Source organism: Sarcophilus harrisii, chromosome 2 (genome assembly GCF_902635505.1).
Source record: "Sarcophilus harrisii chromosome 2, mSarHar1.11, whole genome shotgun sequence".
Taxonomy (NCBI): Eukaryota; Metazoa; Chordata; class Mammalia; order Dasyuromorphia; family Dasyuridae; genus Sarcophilus; species Sarcophilus harrisii.
The window spans coordinates 338,306,657-338,323,670 of record NC_045427.1 but is presented as its reverse complement, the minus strand read 5'-3'; the positions used below and the strand labels follow the sequence as shown (position 1 = coordinate 338,323,670).

Below are 17,014 nucleotides of genomic sequence, written 5' to 3'. Positions count from 1 at the left end.
ACAGTTTTCACATAATGCGTTAGTATTTCTTTACTTCATTTGTACTCAAGAAGTCAATGAAAAACTATAGTTAATCTCAACAGAGACAGATCCTATTTTAAAATAATTTCTTAATAATTTAAATCCAAATTCCATATTATTTTTTTTCTTATTCTGCATTGAAAACTTTTATTGAAAGTTCATATTTTCTTCTTTCAATTTGATATTTCCTTTGAATAATCTTCACATTGCTCTTGTTTTTCTGATACATTATCTCTGCAGAATCCACACAATTTTTCTTTTTTTGATCAGGTAGTTTGATCAGGTAGTTTCTCTATTCAAATGTAAAATGTAAAGTTTTCATAATGCTTTGGCTTCTCTTCATATTTTAACTCCTCTATGAATTTCTGTTGTTTTATTTCTTTAACACTTTTTAATCAAGGGTGTGTATGCTTCTAGCATAGAAGGTAGCTAGGTGATTCAGTGGATACAGTGATACAGTGCTGGGTCTGAAATCAGAATGACCTGAGTTAAAATATGGCCTTAGATACTAATTAGCTGTGTGACCCTGGGCAAATCACTTAACCTACAAAAGCCTTAATCCACTGGAAAAGAAACTGGCAAAACATTCCAATATCTTTTCTGAGAAAACCTAATGGACATTACTAGCATGCTTCTAGTGTGTGGGTTGATTAGTAGAGCTAGTTAGATTGGTCTTTATCCTTATGTGGGTGGCCTCGTTTCCACTTCTTGTTTCCACAACTTCTCCTATCATGCTTGACTTTTTAGTTATTGTTCTCACCACCCTTTTCTGCACCCATTCCTTGCCAAGGACTTCCTTTATAAGAAAGGGCTAAAAGAACAATGAAGTGCTGAAGAAACTGATCTCAGAAAAGTTAACTTCAATCCCTTACTTCACAGCATACAGGCTCAGCTGTGTCTGTGTTTTCTTCAATCCTTATTCACTTGATTTTTTTTTTTTTTTTTTTACTTTCGTGAAATTCTAAATATACGAATCAGTAAAATCTCCTTTTTGTCTGACTCTGAGTCACTGTCTTGGGAATGTTCCCATAGTTCTAAATCTCCTGAACGCTCTTTGTCCTATTCTTGTCATTTCTATCTCAGTCTCTTTTCTGTTTGTCTCTTTGTCTGTCTGTTTCCTTCTGACACTAGAAGGGTTTATAAGTCTTCTTTCCTATGAGAAGTTCTTTCTTTTCTAGCCTGTGATTATGGGCTACACTCTTCACTGCTTTGATTTTCTATCCTTATTTCTAATTCTTCTCCCTTTTCTTTCTGTGTCTGGGTAAAATCATTATCTTCTGTATCTTATGGGACAGGGTGATAGTCAGATTGAGTCCCTACCTTGGTAGGTGAGGAGTCCAATAATCAAAACTTGAAATACAAACTGTAGATATTGCTTAAACCTACTCCACTCAAGTGTTTTTTGAATAGATAGGGGGGTTGGGATGTTGAGTGGGAACTGCCATGTATTTAAATTGTTTCAAGAGATTTTTATATTGTGTGATATTTCTGTTTTATCTTATAGATTATTCAGATTTAGATATTCTATATACATAATCTTTTTTTAAAGAAAAGGTTGGGGGTCAAGAGAGATTTGAAAAAAAACTTCTATTTTGCCAGTTATGAACCCATATGAACTCCTGTAATAAGTTACAAGCAAGTTTGTACTGATTCATAAATAATGTCCTTTGGACAGGAAAGATGTTATTACTAGGATAAGAATTTTTTATCTTATCTTTTGTTGTTTTGTTTTTTTAGTAATGGTGACAGAATTTTACTGCTCTCTCTGTTTGCTTTTCATTTGACTTAATTCTCATTGTCACTCAACAAATTTTCAAGAGCGCTAGATTTAGTATTAGTAAAATATTCTAAGGTTAACTGAGTGAGACAACTAATCTACCTAAGGACAACTGACTGTGTAATCTTGATTTCATTAGCTGTATGATTTAACCATCTGAGCAATTTGGTCACAATCAACTTTTTATTTTTATGCTTTTTCTTTATTCATCAAAATTTTCACTGTAATTCTTCAAAGAGGAAGAAATGTCATATTTATATGTTATGTCCCTTGTTTTAAAACTACTCATTTTGGTGGTGTTATATGGCAATCACTAAAAAAACTACTGTATAATTATGACTGTTATGTTTAGTTTCTTAGTCTAGAAAACTATTACATTAGCTTTTACCTTGCATGAACATTTTTGTAGTCAAATTTCAACAAAGTGGAAAAATCTTGAATAGCTGCAGCCCAATTGGAACTTTCAAAATTATATAGGCCACGTTTTAATAAAGCATCTGTTCTTTCAGGATTAAAATAAATACACTATGTGGAAAAGGAAGAAGAAAGGACATAAAACACACATGAATGACCCCCCTTTAAAAATAAAAGATATTTTAAAATAATTCTCTTTTTGAGAATTTTTTGAGAAAATTTTTTAAAGCAAAAATCATTTAAAAATATTTTCCCTCAGACTTATTTATTAAGTTATATCTAAATAAATAAATATTTTGGCAGCATTTAAAGCATATGGGCTATGAAATCTCAAACATCCTGTTCAAATTTCAATATCGAATCTGTAAAAACACTATTCTTTGGGGGGAATTCTAGAAAAGAAAGGATTTTTAGATGGGGAAAATTAATTTGTAATTATAATAGCAGAGCCCTTCACCTCTTATTGTAGCTGTAAAACAGAAGCCATTAATTTTTGGCTTTCATATCCTCTTAGCTCATTGCCTAATTCTCTCTTCCTTTGTTCCAGTCTCTGAAAAGGCATTGTCTTTGGCTATTCTCACAATGGGTGCCCTTAATCTCAACTCATCCGATCTTCTCCAGTAGTTTGCCCCTATTTCAAGGGGCAAATTATCCCCTTCTCTAATCTTTAATGTTTCTTTATCTACATCCTTTTCTGCTGCCTCAAAACTTGCCCAGGTCTTCCTAATCTCTTCACTTGACCATACCATCAGACTATTATCTCATTTCTCTCCTCCCTTTCACTCTACTGAAACTGATCTCTCTAGAATAACTCTTACCTGCTGACCTAAAAGACATGACATGAAGGAGGATTTAGTAGTAAATTAAGAATAGAGAGCTTAATTGAAATAGGCAATAGGGTGCATAAACACTGCCTGTCACCCTCCTCAATAAAGTAACTTCAAATACCTAATAAGAATTTGCCAAAAAGAGGAGAAAAGTCGTAACATGGTAAGTGTACTGGAAAGTACACTTGGACAATCAAAATGTAGCTTAAATAAAGCATTTAGCTTAAACAACCTTAAGTATTTAATGACATATCAATCACATAGCATCATGATCTTTAATTTCTCAACTAGGTGGTGCAATGGATAGAGCTAGGCCTGAAGTCAGGAAGATCTAAGGTTAATAGCTATTTGGCCTCATATATTTACTCACTAGCTATGTGAGTGACTGTAGGCAAATCAGTTGATCCTGTTTGGCTCAGTTCCTCATCAGTAAAATGAGCCAGAGAAGGAAATGGCAAACTATTCCAGTATTTTTGCCAAGAAACTTCAAGGAGTCAAACACTATTAGAATGACTGAACAACAGGAAAGAATAATGGGTTCAAGTCTAAAGTAGTGGGTACAAAATATTTCCTCCAACTCCTCGTGCTCCTTTCATACTGATTCAAGAATTGTTCAGTCCTAGTTTACACTTCTAACTGATTGATTCACTGAGAAGTCTCAGGGTGGGGTGAGGGGAATTATACCCATGTTTATACTAATTACTCTGATCTATGGACTCTTTTACTAATTTCCTAGTTAAATTAGTTGGTAGGGTGAGGCTGATCAAGGTTGAACTTTTTGAGCTTTCTATTGTTCACAAAGAACGTGGATATATATATATTGGCAATTGTTGAACTCCCAAAAGACATCTCCTGGTAGGTTCTAAGTTAATGGGGTTGAGCCTAGGATAAATTAGTTGGCTTGGAACAAATGAATCATAGGTAAATTATCCCCTTTTATTTGGCCCATAGAATTAAGTCAGAAGACTACTTTTGGCCCTTTGTGTAGAGGGCCAGAACTGTGGAGTGTTATACTTATACTTGAAACTTATACTTACAACAAGGTGTTAATTCAGTGGAATTGATGAGAAGGTGGCTCTCTAGTTCACACTAAGTACTGAGGTACTTAGTATGGTGATGTAATGGTTCTCTAGTTCACACATATTCAGTATGCTGTAATGATGTAATTGTACTGAAGGTATATAAGGGCTGAGAGGACTGGAAATGAGACATTCTAGCTTTGACCATCCTGCTGGTGGCTATCTTGCCTCCATACTCCTCTACCAAGATCAAGAGTGAGTCAGTCAGAATCAGACAGATTGTGGAGGAGAGACTGAGTGAAGCAAAGTGTGAGAGTGAGTGTGCTTTAGCTTGATCTCCAGACTCAAGATTCAAGAATAAAGACTTTAAACTTTATTCCTGACTATCCTCATGGTGACTATCCTGCTAAGACCTTCAGACAGGAGAACATTACACCCTTTGCCTTTTTATTCTTTTATCCAGAGGGATTCTGAGAATGCAGCAGGGATGGTGGTAAGAAGAAAGATTGCAAATGCCTGTCTTGTAGCAGAAATAGGCATTTGGTCTAACTGGAGAGTTTTTAGACAATGTGGTTTCAAGATAATATCATTAATCCAAGATTAATGTCTTTTAATGACAGGTGGAATGATTCCCCAAACACTAGTGATTTCTCTGGAAACCTTCAGCTTCAGGAATTACTTCATGTTAAGTCCCTAGAATTATGGGATGTGACTTTATATTAAGCGAAAGAGAATTTCCTAATGCAGAATGACTCTTGGCACAGAAAGAGCTCATATACTTGGTCCCTCATGCTGAAAAGATCTACAGTGAGGAGCTAATGTCAAGTTATGGAAGAACAAATGAAGAAATGAATGAAAAAACATTTAATCAGCATTCACTATCATTACGCACTATGAAAAGTGTTGGGAATTAAAAAAATACAAAGCTTACATTCTAGTGAAGGATAACAACATATAAAGAGTAATTTATCAGATAGTAGAGGATAGGGATCAAGGGTATTCATGGTTGGAAATTTTGTAAATGGCCATGAAGTAAGCTAAAGGCCTGTTTTGGGATAAGATGAGTTTAAAAAACACCACCACCTCATCTTTCAGAGTTCAGGGTCAGAAGCCAGGTCCTGATTTTAGGAAGATGAAAAAGATGGCCAGGATTCATGGAGTATGGTTTAGAGATAGTTTAAAAGTGATAAAAAGATTGAGGTTTTATATGCCACTTGTACAAGAGTGGCACAGGTCAACAGGAATGAGCCACAGGTATATTTTGCTTTGGGGGAATCCAAGGTCTTAAGAGGAATAGCATAAAGTACAAAGTCTGTATCAATGAATCTCTGTGCTGGTTGAGAGAGACTCACTAGTTGTCTATATCAATCCTGAATTCAGTTTCCTTCTAAGAAGAATCTAAATCTAATCCATGGAATGGCATTGCTTCCAAATATCCTGTGGAGAAATGGATCAATAGAAGAGAGGGAAGAGGATCTATGGGCATTAAGCTCTCTAAATATTTAAATTTATTTTATACTAATTTAATTTTGTGAATTTTGGACAATACATTCATAATTTTAATTTTGGTAAAACAAAGCATCCTTTATCATGCATTTTGTGTGGGACGGTTTCTAAATGACACTTGCAGACTGGTGGATCAGAAGAGGTCCTTTTGCTCTTTCACTTCAGTTATTCTATCTTCATCAAATTTTTTTTCTTGTGGGGGCATATTAAAGCTGTCATGTATGCATCAAAACTTCATTCTTTGGATAATCATAAGAGTAGTATTACAAATTTCAGTCACTCAGCAGCAGCTGATGAAATACAAAGATTAAAAACTGACTAGAGTGACATATAGCATGAAAAGGGGATTATGTTGATATTTAGTTAAAGCATATAAATATTTTAAAAGTTTAAATAATTAACCTTTCCAATATTTTTGGAAATTTGTATCATTTATATTTCTGAAATTATTGAAGCTTAGAATTTATTAAAACTTTTCTGTAGAATTCAGACTGAAAAGAAATTTGGAATCTGAGCAACCATCAAAAGTGTAAAAGACTGACTAGACAGCATGATTTCCTAAAGAAAAAGGGGATGAAGAATTAGAATCCCCTTGTTACTTATAGATGTGTTGGAACACAGAATAAGGCAATAAGACCTAAGTCAGCATTCCAGCATGATTACTTCAATTTGCCTAATATTTCAGACAATGGTTGACAATGATAAATGAAAGAACTTCATTTCAATGAATAATTCTTTCTAGCCCAGAATTTCAATAACCTCATTTCCTTAAACAGGTGGAATAATAATACAGAAATTCTGTGGTCCCCACCTACCCATAATAACCAGTAATATGCAGGTTCCATTCAAGCACCAGTTCTTGTTTATAGCACAATAGGTCCTGCCTATTTGGATGGAGTAGCAGAAGCAAATTATGATTGATATTTGTATGGACAGATTTTAAATACTTGTAAAAATAAATTTAAAAAGAAATTAAGCCATAGAAACCTTTAATATATGAATTATTGCTAATGCCTTTACTGTGCCTATATGTCACTTATAATAAGGAAAATAATATGAGGGAAAAGGGGATTTTACAACATAGAAGGATTTGTCAATCCTTTGATTTTTGAGCTCACTACAGCATTTGACCATCTTCTTCTCTTGGATACCCTCTCCTTATATGATTTTTTATAGCATTGTTCCCTTTTAGTCTTTCTCATGCTCTTTAATCAGACTACTTTTTCTCAATCTTCTCTCTAAATTGTCATACATATCCCACCACCCACATAACTCTGTGGGTATATTTCAAAACAGTCTATACTTTCTCTTATTTCTCTAGGCCTCTTGGAGACCTCATTAAATCCCAAGCATTTAATTATTTATTATTACTATGCAAATGACTACCAAATCTATCTACAGCTCTACCCTATTTCCCAAACATTAACTACCTGTTTCTAATGACTATTTCAAATTAGATGTCACATAGCCATCTCAAAATCAATAGGTTCAAAACTGAATTCACTTTTTTCCTCCCAAATTCATCCCACTTCTGAAATTCCCTTTTTCTGTGAAAGGCAGCACCATTCTTTCAGTCATCTAGGTTTGCAATCAATAGTATATATTCAAGTCCTCATTTTTTTTCATCTCAAACAGTTGCCAAATCTTGTTCATTTTATATCTACAATATCTTTAGCATCTTTCTCTTTCTCACATAGTGACAGCTTAAGCCAGCATTATCTCTTTCCTAAACTATTGTAAAAGTTTTAACTGGTCTTCCTTAAGCATCCCCCTGTTCCAATCTATCTTCCATAATTCTGGCAAATAATTTTCCTAATGTGCAGGTTTAAAAATTTCTGTCCCCTTTTTAGTAAATTAAATCCCAATGGCTCCTTCCTACTTTAGGATCAAATATAAACTCCTCTATTTGGCATTTACAATCCTTTTACAGGTCTTTAAAACTTGACCCAAACCATCTTTCCCACATTATTCTCCATCCCATATTTTGTGTCCTAGTTATACAGATCTTTTTTCTGTTCTCACATAAAAAATTCTCTCTCTCATAACAATGACATTGTATAGTTGATCTTCCACAAATAGCATGCATTTTCTCCTCCTCACCCCCATTTCTTAGAATCCTATGATTCCTTAAAAACTCAAATCAATGCCACTTTTTGCATGAAACCTTTTCTGATTTTCCCCCTGCTGTGAATGCCCTACCTTTTAATTAACTGTGTTCATATTTTATTCATATTTTTGGTATACTGAGATCTACAAGTTCTGTCAAAAATTTTTTTCATAGATTTATTCAAACAACTTCCTCCCCTCAAGAAAATTCAAATTCCTTAAGATTAGGGACTAATTCACTTTTGTATTAATATCCATACTGCCTAGCACATACTTAACATTTAGTAAGTATGTTTGAATAACTCCTTATATTAAAATAGATGTACTGGTCCCCTGGTGAGAATGAAAAACAACAGATAGACAATAGTATAAGGATCCACTACTATTCTCATAGTTTCAGAAAAAAAAATGAAGAAGACCCCCAGCATCTCAAAGGAATCTTGTGAAAAACTTATGAGAGAATATTAACGAGTCACATTAGATGAACAAGTTGATTGGGTTTCACTCTCTAAAAAAGCAGAATAACTTCTTGATTTGCCTTCATGATAATTTTAATCCTTATTCAGTAAGAAGTCAAGAGAATGGAAAGCTCTAAAGAATGAAATTTTTAAGTCAGAAAGAGAAACAATTACGAATGAAACAAAAATCAAGAGCTGTCTAAAGATATTAATGTGAGTGCAGATGGAATAAATTCAAGCAATTTAAATTTTCAAAAGATATATAAAGATTAGTCATTTGTATGAAAAATATCAAAAGTTTATGAATCTACATTGTGATATAACAGTTAATCAAAGTTAATATGCTCTTAGACTGCATTAAAAACATACATAAATTGATCAACTCTGATGATGGCTCTTTTCAACAATGAGGTAATTCAGGTCAATTCCAATAGACTTAATGGAGAGAGCCATCTACATCCATAGTATATTTACCTTTTTTGTTGTTTGCTTTTTTTCTCATTTTTTCCTTTTTAATTTGATTTTTTTTTTGTGCAGCATGATAAATGTGGAAGTAGGTATAGTAGAACTGCACATATCTAACATATTAATAAGGAGGTTCATAGTCTGGCTTAGTCAGATCACATTGCTCAGTGGTGCAGTAGTGCTGAGGATTAGTTTAGCAATAACTTGGATAAGTTAGAGAGCATCCAGAGGAAGGTAAGCAAGGATCATGAAGAATCTTGAATTCCTGTCATAAAAGCATCATCATCATCATCATCAAATATTTATTTGTTCAGTTGTTTCATACATGTCCAACTCTTTGTGACCCCATTTGGATTTTTTTTTGGCAAAGAAACTAGAGTGGTTTGATAGTTCCTTTTTCTGCTCATATTACAGATGAAGAAACTGAGACAGACAGGGTGAAGTGACATGCTTAGGTTCATACAATGAGTAAGTGTCTGAGGCCAGATTTGAATTCAGGGATATAAGTCTTTCTGACTTCAGCCTTGATACTCTATACAGCTTCCCAGCATTTATATAACAATATATGCCAAGCATTGTCCTAAGCACTTTAAAGTTAATATCTCATTTAAGCCTAATAACAACCCTGGAAAGTAGATACTATTATTAAGCCCATTTTACAGATAAGGCGTTGGGCGCCAAATGTGAAGATCGTGTATTTTAAGATCAGCACGAGACAGGAATTCAGGTTAGGGGAAAATCGTCGATGCACTGAGGTCCCAAGTACATGAGGCTAGATAGTAATTGGGCTATACTCTATTAATATACATGATTGGATAAAGAATGGTCCCTGCCCACTCTCCTTGCAAGTCCTGATGTGTTGTATAGGAAATGACGATTCTGGTGGGTGGAGAGCAGAGAGAGAGGGAGGAAAGACAAGCTGGGAGAGATTGGGCTGGGTTTGAGACTCGAGCTGCTGGTTGTGTGGCTGCTGGTCAGGCTAGCTTCTTGACTCAGCTGCACACATTGCTATCGTCGATTCTCTTCCACTCCGATCCTTCTTCACTGAAATAAAGACGCAATTTTCCCTAACCTAATTCCTGTCTCGTCTGATCTTAAAATACACGATCTTACATTTGGCAGGTGGAACCAAGGACTGAAGAAGTCTCGGTGACCAGGAACTTGGGTGAGTATTGTTAATAGACAAATAAGGAACTTATTTTCTTAAAAACTAAACCAGTAATCTTTTTTTTTTTTTTTTTTGGCTAAAATGGGACAAATACTAGCTAAAGACTCTTCATCCCCCCAACCCCACCCAAGAGTGGTGCTATGGAAAGCATGATTAAGCTGACAGAAATACATGGGTTACTTATAACTTGGGAACAGATAGCGAGATTTGTGGGTATATTAAACTGCATCTCCTTGGATCGTAGAGGAGGAGCAGATCTCTTGAGATAACTGGGCCCGGGTTGGACAAAGAGATTTCATACATTTCAGAGAATATGGTCCTCATTCAATTTCCATGGAGCATTTTATTTATACAATGTATTTCAGTTAGCACTAAGAATCCCTAGAAGAAAGAAAAACTCTTGGCTCTTCCACTCCTCCTCAAATTAGCCATGATATTGGGAGGAAGACAATGAAGAGATTAATGACCATATCCCCACAGGGCTGGAGACTTAAGTGAGCAAGGGTGTGGTGACCTTTCCCTCAGGAGGGCTTCAGCCCACCCCAGGAGCAAGTGATTGACTCTCCTCCACCAACTCCACCCCTCGGGGATGGAGGGAGGAAGGGCAGTGGGGGGCAGTGGGGGACCAACCTTGGCAGGCTTCAAGAGGGCTTAATGAAGGCCAAAGAAAGGGTGGACATCCGGGAGCTTCAACCACTTATGTTTCCTGTAATTTCCCAGTCTAATGCCTCAGGTCAACAAAGTCGAAGATACGCCCTTTAACGTAGAAATCATTAAAGATCTTAAAAAGCTGCACTAATTATGGGCTACATCAGCTTATGTTAAGATCTATTACAGAATTTGGCTTTCAAGTCTTGACTCCTGATGACTGAAATCTATAGCAAGGTATGCCTAGAACCTGGACAAAATTACATGTGGCTTTCTGAATATAGTGAGCTCTGTAGGATACAAAGCCCAACAAAATAGTCAAAATACTGTTCATGCTGCGATCACCTATGACCTACTACAAGGTATAGGTCCATATGCGAACTCACAGCACAGGAATTATTCAGTAGCACATATGAGCAAATTGTCTAATGCTATCAAAAGTGGCTTCGATTCACAATAAAAAATGATAAGGTAGGGGCCTTCACAAAATAATGCAAAGGCCAGATGAGCCCTTTGTTGACTTTGGACGTTGCAGAACTACTATCACAAGAACTAATGGAAAATCCAACAACAGATGTTTTAATAAGGCAACTTGCTAAGGAAAATGCTAATGAAGTGTGCAGAAGGATTATACTAGGACTGCCCAAGGATGCTCCTTTAAGAGGAGTTCATAAGACGCTGTGCCACAGTGGCACAAATCCTTTTATAGCCAGACTATGATGCAGACTTCCCAAAGATCCCAACATGGTAACAGGGTCCCTTCTGGCCAGGGACTTCTAGAGAGCACGTCAATGCTTTCTAGTGTGGTAAAGTAGGGCATCTGAAAGCTCAATGTTGTATAGAGGCAGAGTGAAAAGCAGGTGGGAGAACAAGACCCAGTATCCCATGTCCAAAAATGCAAAAGGCTCCATTGGGCCCTCAGAATTGACAGTTCAGGGAAACGGGATGAGGGCCCAACCCAGGGCCCCAGGCAAAAACACTTGGGGCATGATGGCAGCCAATGGTGCACCCAGAGAGTGCCTAGACGGCCAATACCCCAATATGACCAATCAGCCAGGAAGCCATATGATGGCAGAAAGGGATTACACAATCAATCAGCCAATCAGCCAGGAAGCAACCTGATGGAAGAAAGGATTACAATTAGGGAGAATAGAGGTTGTATGCAGCTGAGACAACTGAGATACCCCCTGGAGAGGTGAAATCTGTTCCTCTCCAGCCTACGATCCCTTGCCTCCAGGCACAGTAGGCTTGACCATTTTACCTCCTGAGAGTACGTACAAACAGTGTCCATCCACATATTGATGTGGAAACTGGGAATGTGTAGATAATATCCAGTCACCAATACAGGCAGACAATTGTGACTTATCACCCAGGAGAAATGTAGCATCAGGTTTACTCATACAGAATCTAATAAGCAGCCTGGTGATAGTCACCCAGATTCTGATTCCAGATCACAAATCAGCAGTTTACTGGACAGCAGCTGTAACAACTGACCGACTTATTCACAATCTATATAAATGGCCTTCCATTGGAAGGATTGGTAGAACTGGTGCAGATCGGACGGTCATTAGAGTGCCACTGGCAGTCACTGGCCAAAAAGATTAAAGCAGACACTTACATGTCTGGCGTGGGAGGATCAATAGCAGCTGAAGTTAGTGCTGCCCCTATGAGATGGACTTTTGAAGGCAAAACAGGAGTTTTACTCCTTTTATAGTTGAAAAAATCCCCATCAATCTGTGGGGAAGAGGACGTTTTACAGCAATTAGGGTTAAAAATAGTACTTCGGTTTTTAAGCAGGGCTGCTGTTGAAGGCCTGCCAACACTTTCACCTGTTCCTATCCAATGGAAAACTGATACACCAGTGTGGATAGAGCAGTGGCCCTTAATAAAGATAAAATTCAGGCCTTATTAGATATAGTACAGGAACAGCTTGACCAAGGACACTTAAAACCTTCTCCAAGTCCTTGGAATTCCCAGTGTTTGTTGTGAAAAGAAATCTGGAAAATGGAGGATGTTAACGGATTTAAGAAAAGTGAATGAACAGATGGAAACTATGGGAACTCTTCAGCCTGGACTTCATCTCCTACTCAGTTGCCTAGAGAATGGCCTCTTTGGGTCATAGATATTAAGGATTGTTTCTATTCTATCCCTCTGGATAAGGAGGAGTAGAAAAGATTTGCCTTTTCAGTGCCCAGCAATTAGAAGCTGAGCCTTATAAAGATATGAATGGACAGTTTTGCCACAGGGAATGAAAAACAGCCCCTATGTGTCAAATGTATGTTGCTGCTGCTCTTTGCTCCAATAAGAAAAGCATTCCCAAAAGTTATGCTATTCATTACATGGATGACATTTTGGGATGTCACCTGAGGAACAAATGTTAGAGGCATGTCTACAAAAGACCATAGAAACACTAAGGAATTACAAATTATACATAGCACCAGAAAAATTCAAAGACATGCTCCTTTTCAATATTTAGGATATGAAGTATACCCTAAGGTCTTACAGTTCAAAAACTCTCCTTAAGAACAGAAAAGCTAAACACATTGAATGATTTTCCAGAAATTGATAGGAGATATCCAATGGATGCGACCAGTGTTAGGTTTGACTACCATCATTACAACCGTTATATGACATTTTAAGGGAGACAGTGCTTTAAATTCACCACGCCAGCTTACAAAAGAAGCTCAAGAGGCTTTGAGAGATTGAACTGGCTTTATCAATGTTGGTTGAAAGAGTCACTCAAAAACCCTTGGAGATATCAGTTTTGCCACACAAGAGGCACCCACAGCAGTCCTTCATCAAAGGACACGTGTGATAGAGTGGGTGAACCTCCGCACAACCAGATCAAAGCCTTATACCCTACCAGTGCTTGTGGCTGAATTTTATTAAAGGCCACTAAATGAGCAGTACAATTATCTGGACAAGACCTGATAAGATATACACCTTTTATACCAATACACAAATTAATGTGTGTTGTGGAACCATCCCAGAATGGCAAATTTTATTATCCATGGCTCCAAATTTTTACATGGGTCTCCATTAAAGATAACTAGACTATTACATAATTGGCGATGGACTCTTGAAGAAAAAAGTTTCTAAAGTTCCTCTTCAAGGATCAACAATCTTCACGGATGCATCCAAACATAATATTTGTGCTGTGTACTCTCATGATCTAACTATAAAGAGGTAGTCAGAACTCCTTTCAGTCCACTCCAGCAGAATGAATGCGATCATTCTAGCTCTTACTTATTATCCAGGAGACATAAATATAATATCTGATTCGGCCTATTCAGTAGGTGTGGTACAAAAGAATTGCCACAGCCAAATAAAATTTGCAGCCTCTAATATATATCAGCTCTTTAAAAACTTCAAGAGCAAGTGAGAAAGCATCCAGGTAAGATCTATATATTACATGTCCATTCTCATAGTGGACTTCCAGGTCCATTTTGATGCAATTCAAAGGCAGATAGCCTTCTAACTATGTTGGTCAATACTCCTTTGTTCCAAGAAGCTCAGGCATCTCATTCTAAATATCATCAGGCTGCTGGAGCTTTACGTTTACAATTTGGAATAACAAAAGAGGAAGCTAGGAGCATAGTAAAGCCTGTCGCTTGCCTTCCTTTCCACGCTCCTACACCTCCAGGGAAGAACCCTCGTGGTTTGAGACCCAATGAAATCTGGCAAATGGATGTGACCCATTATAAATCTTTTGGTCGTCTGTCTTTCATCCATGTCGTGGTGACACCTTTCAGGATTCCTTTTTGCAATGCCAGCAGCAAAAGAGACAGCCAGTGGTCTAATTCCTCATACAAGCATTTCATTATGGTTGCCACAAGCAATAAAAACAGAAATGGTCCTGCTTATACTTCAAAACATTTTGCACACTTTTGTGCACAGTATAAGAATTTTTACAACCAGGCATGCACCTTTAATCCTCAAGGACAGGCAATAGTGGAAGGAGAAACAGAGGATATTAAGACACTACTCCAAAAACAAAAGAAAGGGGAGCCACAGGTAACCCTAGAGAACTTCTAAATCTAGCTCTTTATACTATTAACTTTGATTTTTGACAAAGATAACTGGCTCCGCTGACAGGTTTTTATAACCCACCGGAAGGTCAGTGTCCAATGCGAGCAACTCCACTATCTTTAGATAATCGCCAGGTGATTGGAGAGACCCAGAAAGTGGTGAATGGAAAGGACCAGATAGGCTAACTGCTTTGGGAGAGGGTTTGCTTGTATCTCTACAGGTGGAGAAGGAATCCAGATGGGTGCCAACGACCATATTCGCCTTGTCCATCGGGAAGATGAGCAGACCTTTGAAACAAAGGAAGAAGACCAAGAAATATCAGGTGGTCTGTTGCTGATTGTCTCACCATTGAAAAGAGCGTGGCAGTTATGGCGTTTGACTCATGGACATCAAAAGATTGTTGGACTTAAAACCCTCAGGAATCATTGGATTCTCTGGAGACATAGGACTTGAAAACTCTCAGGAATCATTGGATTCTCTGAGAAATGATAAGCCGTTACAACACTTCAAAATCTGCTGGAATCATTGGATTCCCTAACACATAAAAAAGACTTTTCAGGACTTCAAAACTCAGGGGATCATTGGATTCCCTGACATGATGAAACAATGGACAATAGATTGGTTTTGGACTATCTCTTGGCTGCTGAAGAAGGTGTATTGTGACTGTTGTTTACATACCCACCTTCTAAGGACTTCTGGTGATCTTTAACACCATGTTGATTTATATTGTTTGCTATTCCGCTACTTGTGTGTACAATTCATGTTTGTTACACCACATCGAGCCTGCACTGACTGAGGGGAGGGTCATCCCTAATAACCTCTGGTTATTGCTATGTGCTTGTATAATACCTCCCATGCTGATGGGTTTGTGCATAATAAGACCCTTCAGCCCAGAAACCCCTTCAACCCCATTTCCCTTTGGTGCTTTCATCTCCTTCCTGAGGATGTCAGGTAGGGCGTGATCATCTCCTTTTTAGTGCTTTCACCGCCTTTTCTGAGAAGTCAGGAGGCTGTGATCACCTCCTTTTCGGTGCTTTCACCTCCTTCCCTGAGAAGTTAGGGAGGCTGGATCACCTCCTTGGGGACTCTGACCTCCTGAGAGTCAGGGATGGCATGACCACCGGTGTTCTAAAATAAAAAAAGCGAAATGTAATGGGTTTGAGCTGATGCACTGAGGTCCCAAGTACATGAGGCTAGATAGTAATTGGGCTATACTCTATTAATATACATGATTGGATAAAGAATGGTCCCTGCCCACTCTCCTTGCAAGTCCTGATGTGTTGTAGAGGAAATGACGATTCTGGTGGGTGGAGGCAGAGAGAGAGGGAGGAAGACAAGCTGGGAGAGATTGGGCTGGGTTCGAGACTCCGAGCTGCTGGTTGTGTGGCTGCTGGTCGAGCTAGCTTCTTGACTCAGCTGACACATTGCTATCGTCGATTCTCTTCCACCTCCGATCCTTCTTCACTGAGAATAAAGACTGACGATTTTCCCCTAACCTGAATTCCTGTCTCGTGCTGATCTTAAAATACACGATCTTCACAATAAGGAAACTGAGGCAAATGAAGATTAAAAAGATTTGCTCTAGATCCTACAGTTAATGTGTCTGATGTCAGATTTGAACTTAGATCTTCCTGCCTTTAGGGATAGCATGTAAAAGTTCAGAAGAAAGAATATTTAATTAAGAGTTGTCATGTGAAAAAGGATTCAAGATTTGTTAAAGAGGATTTCTTCATTTTAGGCCTAGAGGGTAAAACCTAAAGCAGAGGATAATCTGATTTAACTCTGATGACAAGAAAATCTTCCTAAAAAACTATTCAAGCTATTCAAATATAATATTGATTGACTAGGAATGTAGCAAGTTTCATCACTGGAGTTTTTCAACTAGAAGTCAATTTATCTATGTCTCTGTAATACATTTAATGTATTAATAATAATATATGTAAAATACTCTCATACATAACACACTCACAGACTCTTTGTCTCTCTCTGTCTCTCTCTGTCATACACACACACACACACACACACACACACACACACACTCACACTCACTCATGCAAGCATGCATATGAATTTATAAAGTATAGTAGCATAATAAGTAGAAAGCTGGCCTCTGAGTCAAGAAGACTGGGATTCAAGTCCCAATTTGGGTACATACAGTCTGAATGATCATGGGCAAATTGGTTAACCTCTGAGTGTTCTCAGGCATCTCTTTACGATGAATTGATTAACCTCTGAGTGTTCTCAAGCATCTTCTTTACAACTCTAAATTGCACAAGCAAGGACATCACAACAGTAGAGATAGTTTTCTTATTGAGTTTCCTATAGCAATAGAATCATGAATCTGATTCAAAATATATGATTTGCTCCCAAGTCTTGCAAGAGGTCTCTCATCCTAATGGATAACTACCTGAATGCTATTAAGCAAGCTTCCCTCTCTGTGCTATATATGAGAAGTTTATGAAGGCACCCCTAAGCTGAAGCACCCTTTCCATTAATTATAATGCACTAAGAACCAAAGGTATATATAGATGTTAGAGCAAGATGAGGAAGATAATTCATTAGAGGAAGAACTTCCT

The 17,014-nt window shown here is 37.5% G+C and overlaps 1 protein-coding gene across 4 annotated transcripts in view; it reads right to left on the bottom strand.

Annotated features, from left to right (window-relative positions):
* TTC6 (tetratricopeptide repeat domain 6) overlaps positions 1 to 17,014 on the bottom strand; it is a 309,674-nt gene that overhangs the window by 142,973 nt on the left and 149,687 nt on the right. For all 4 annotated transcript variants that reach the window (XM_031952943.1, XM_031952946.1, XM_031952945.1 and 1 more), the window contains one exon: positions 2,187 to 2,323. In XM_031952943.1, the coding sequence (XP_031808803.1) occupies positions 2,187 to 2,323 (137 nt within the window). The remainder of the gene's footprint in view (positions 1 to 2,186; positions 2,324 to 17,014) is intronic.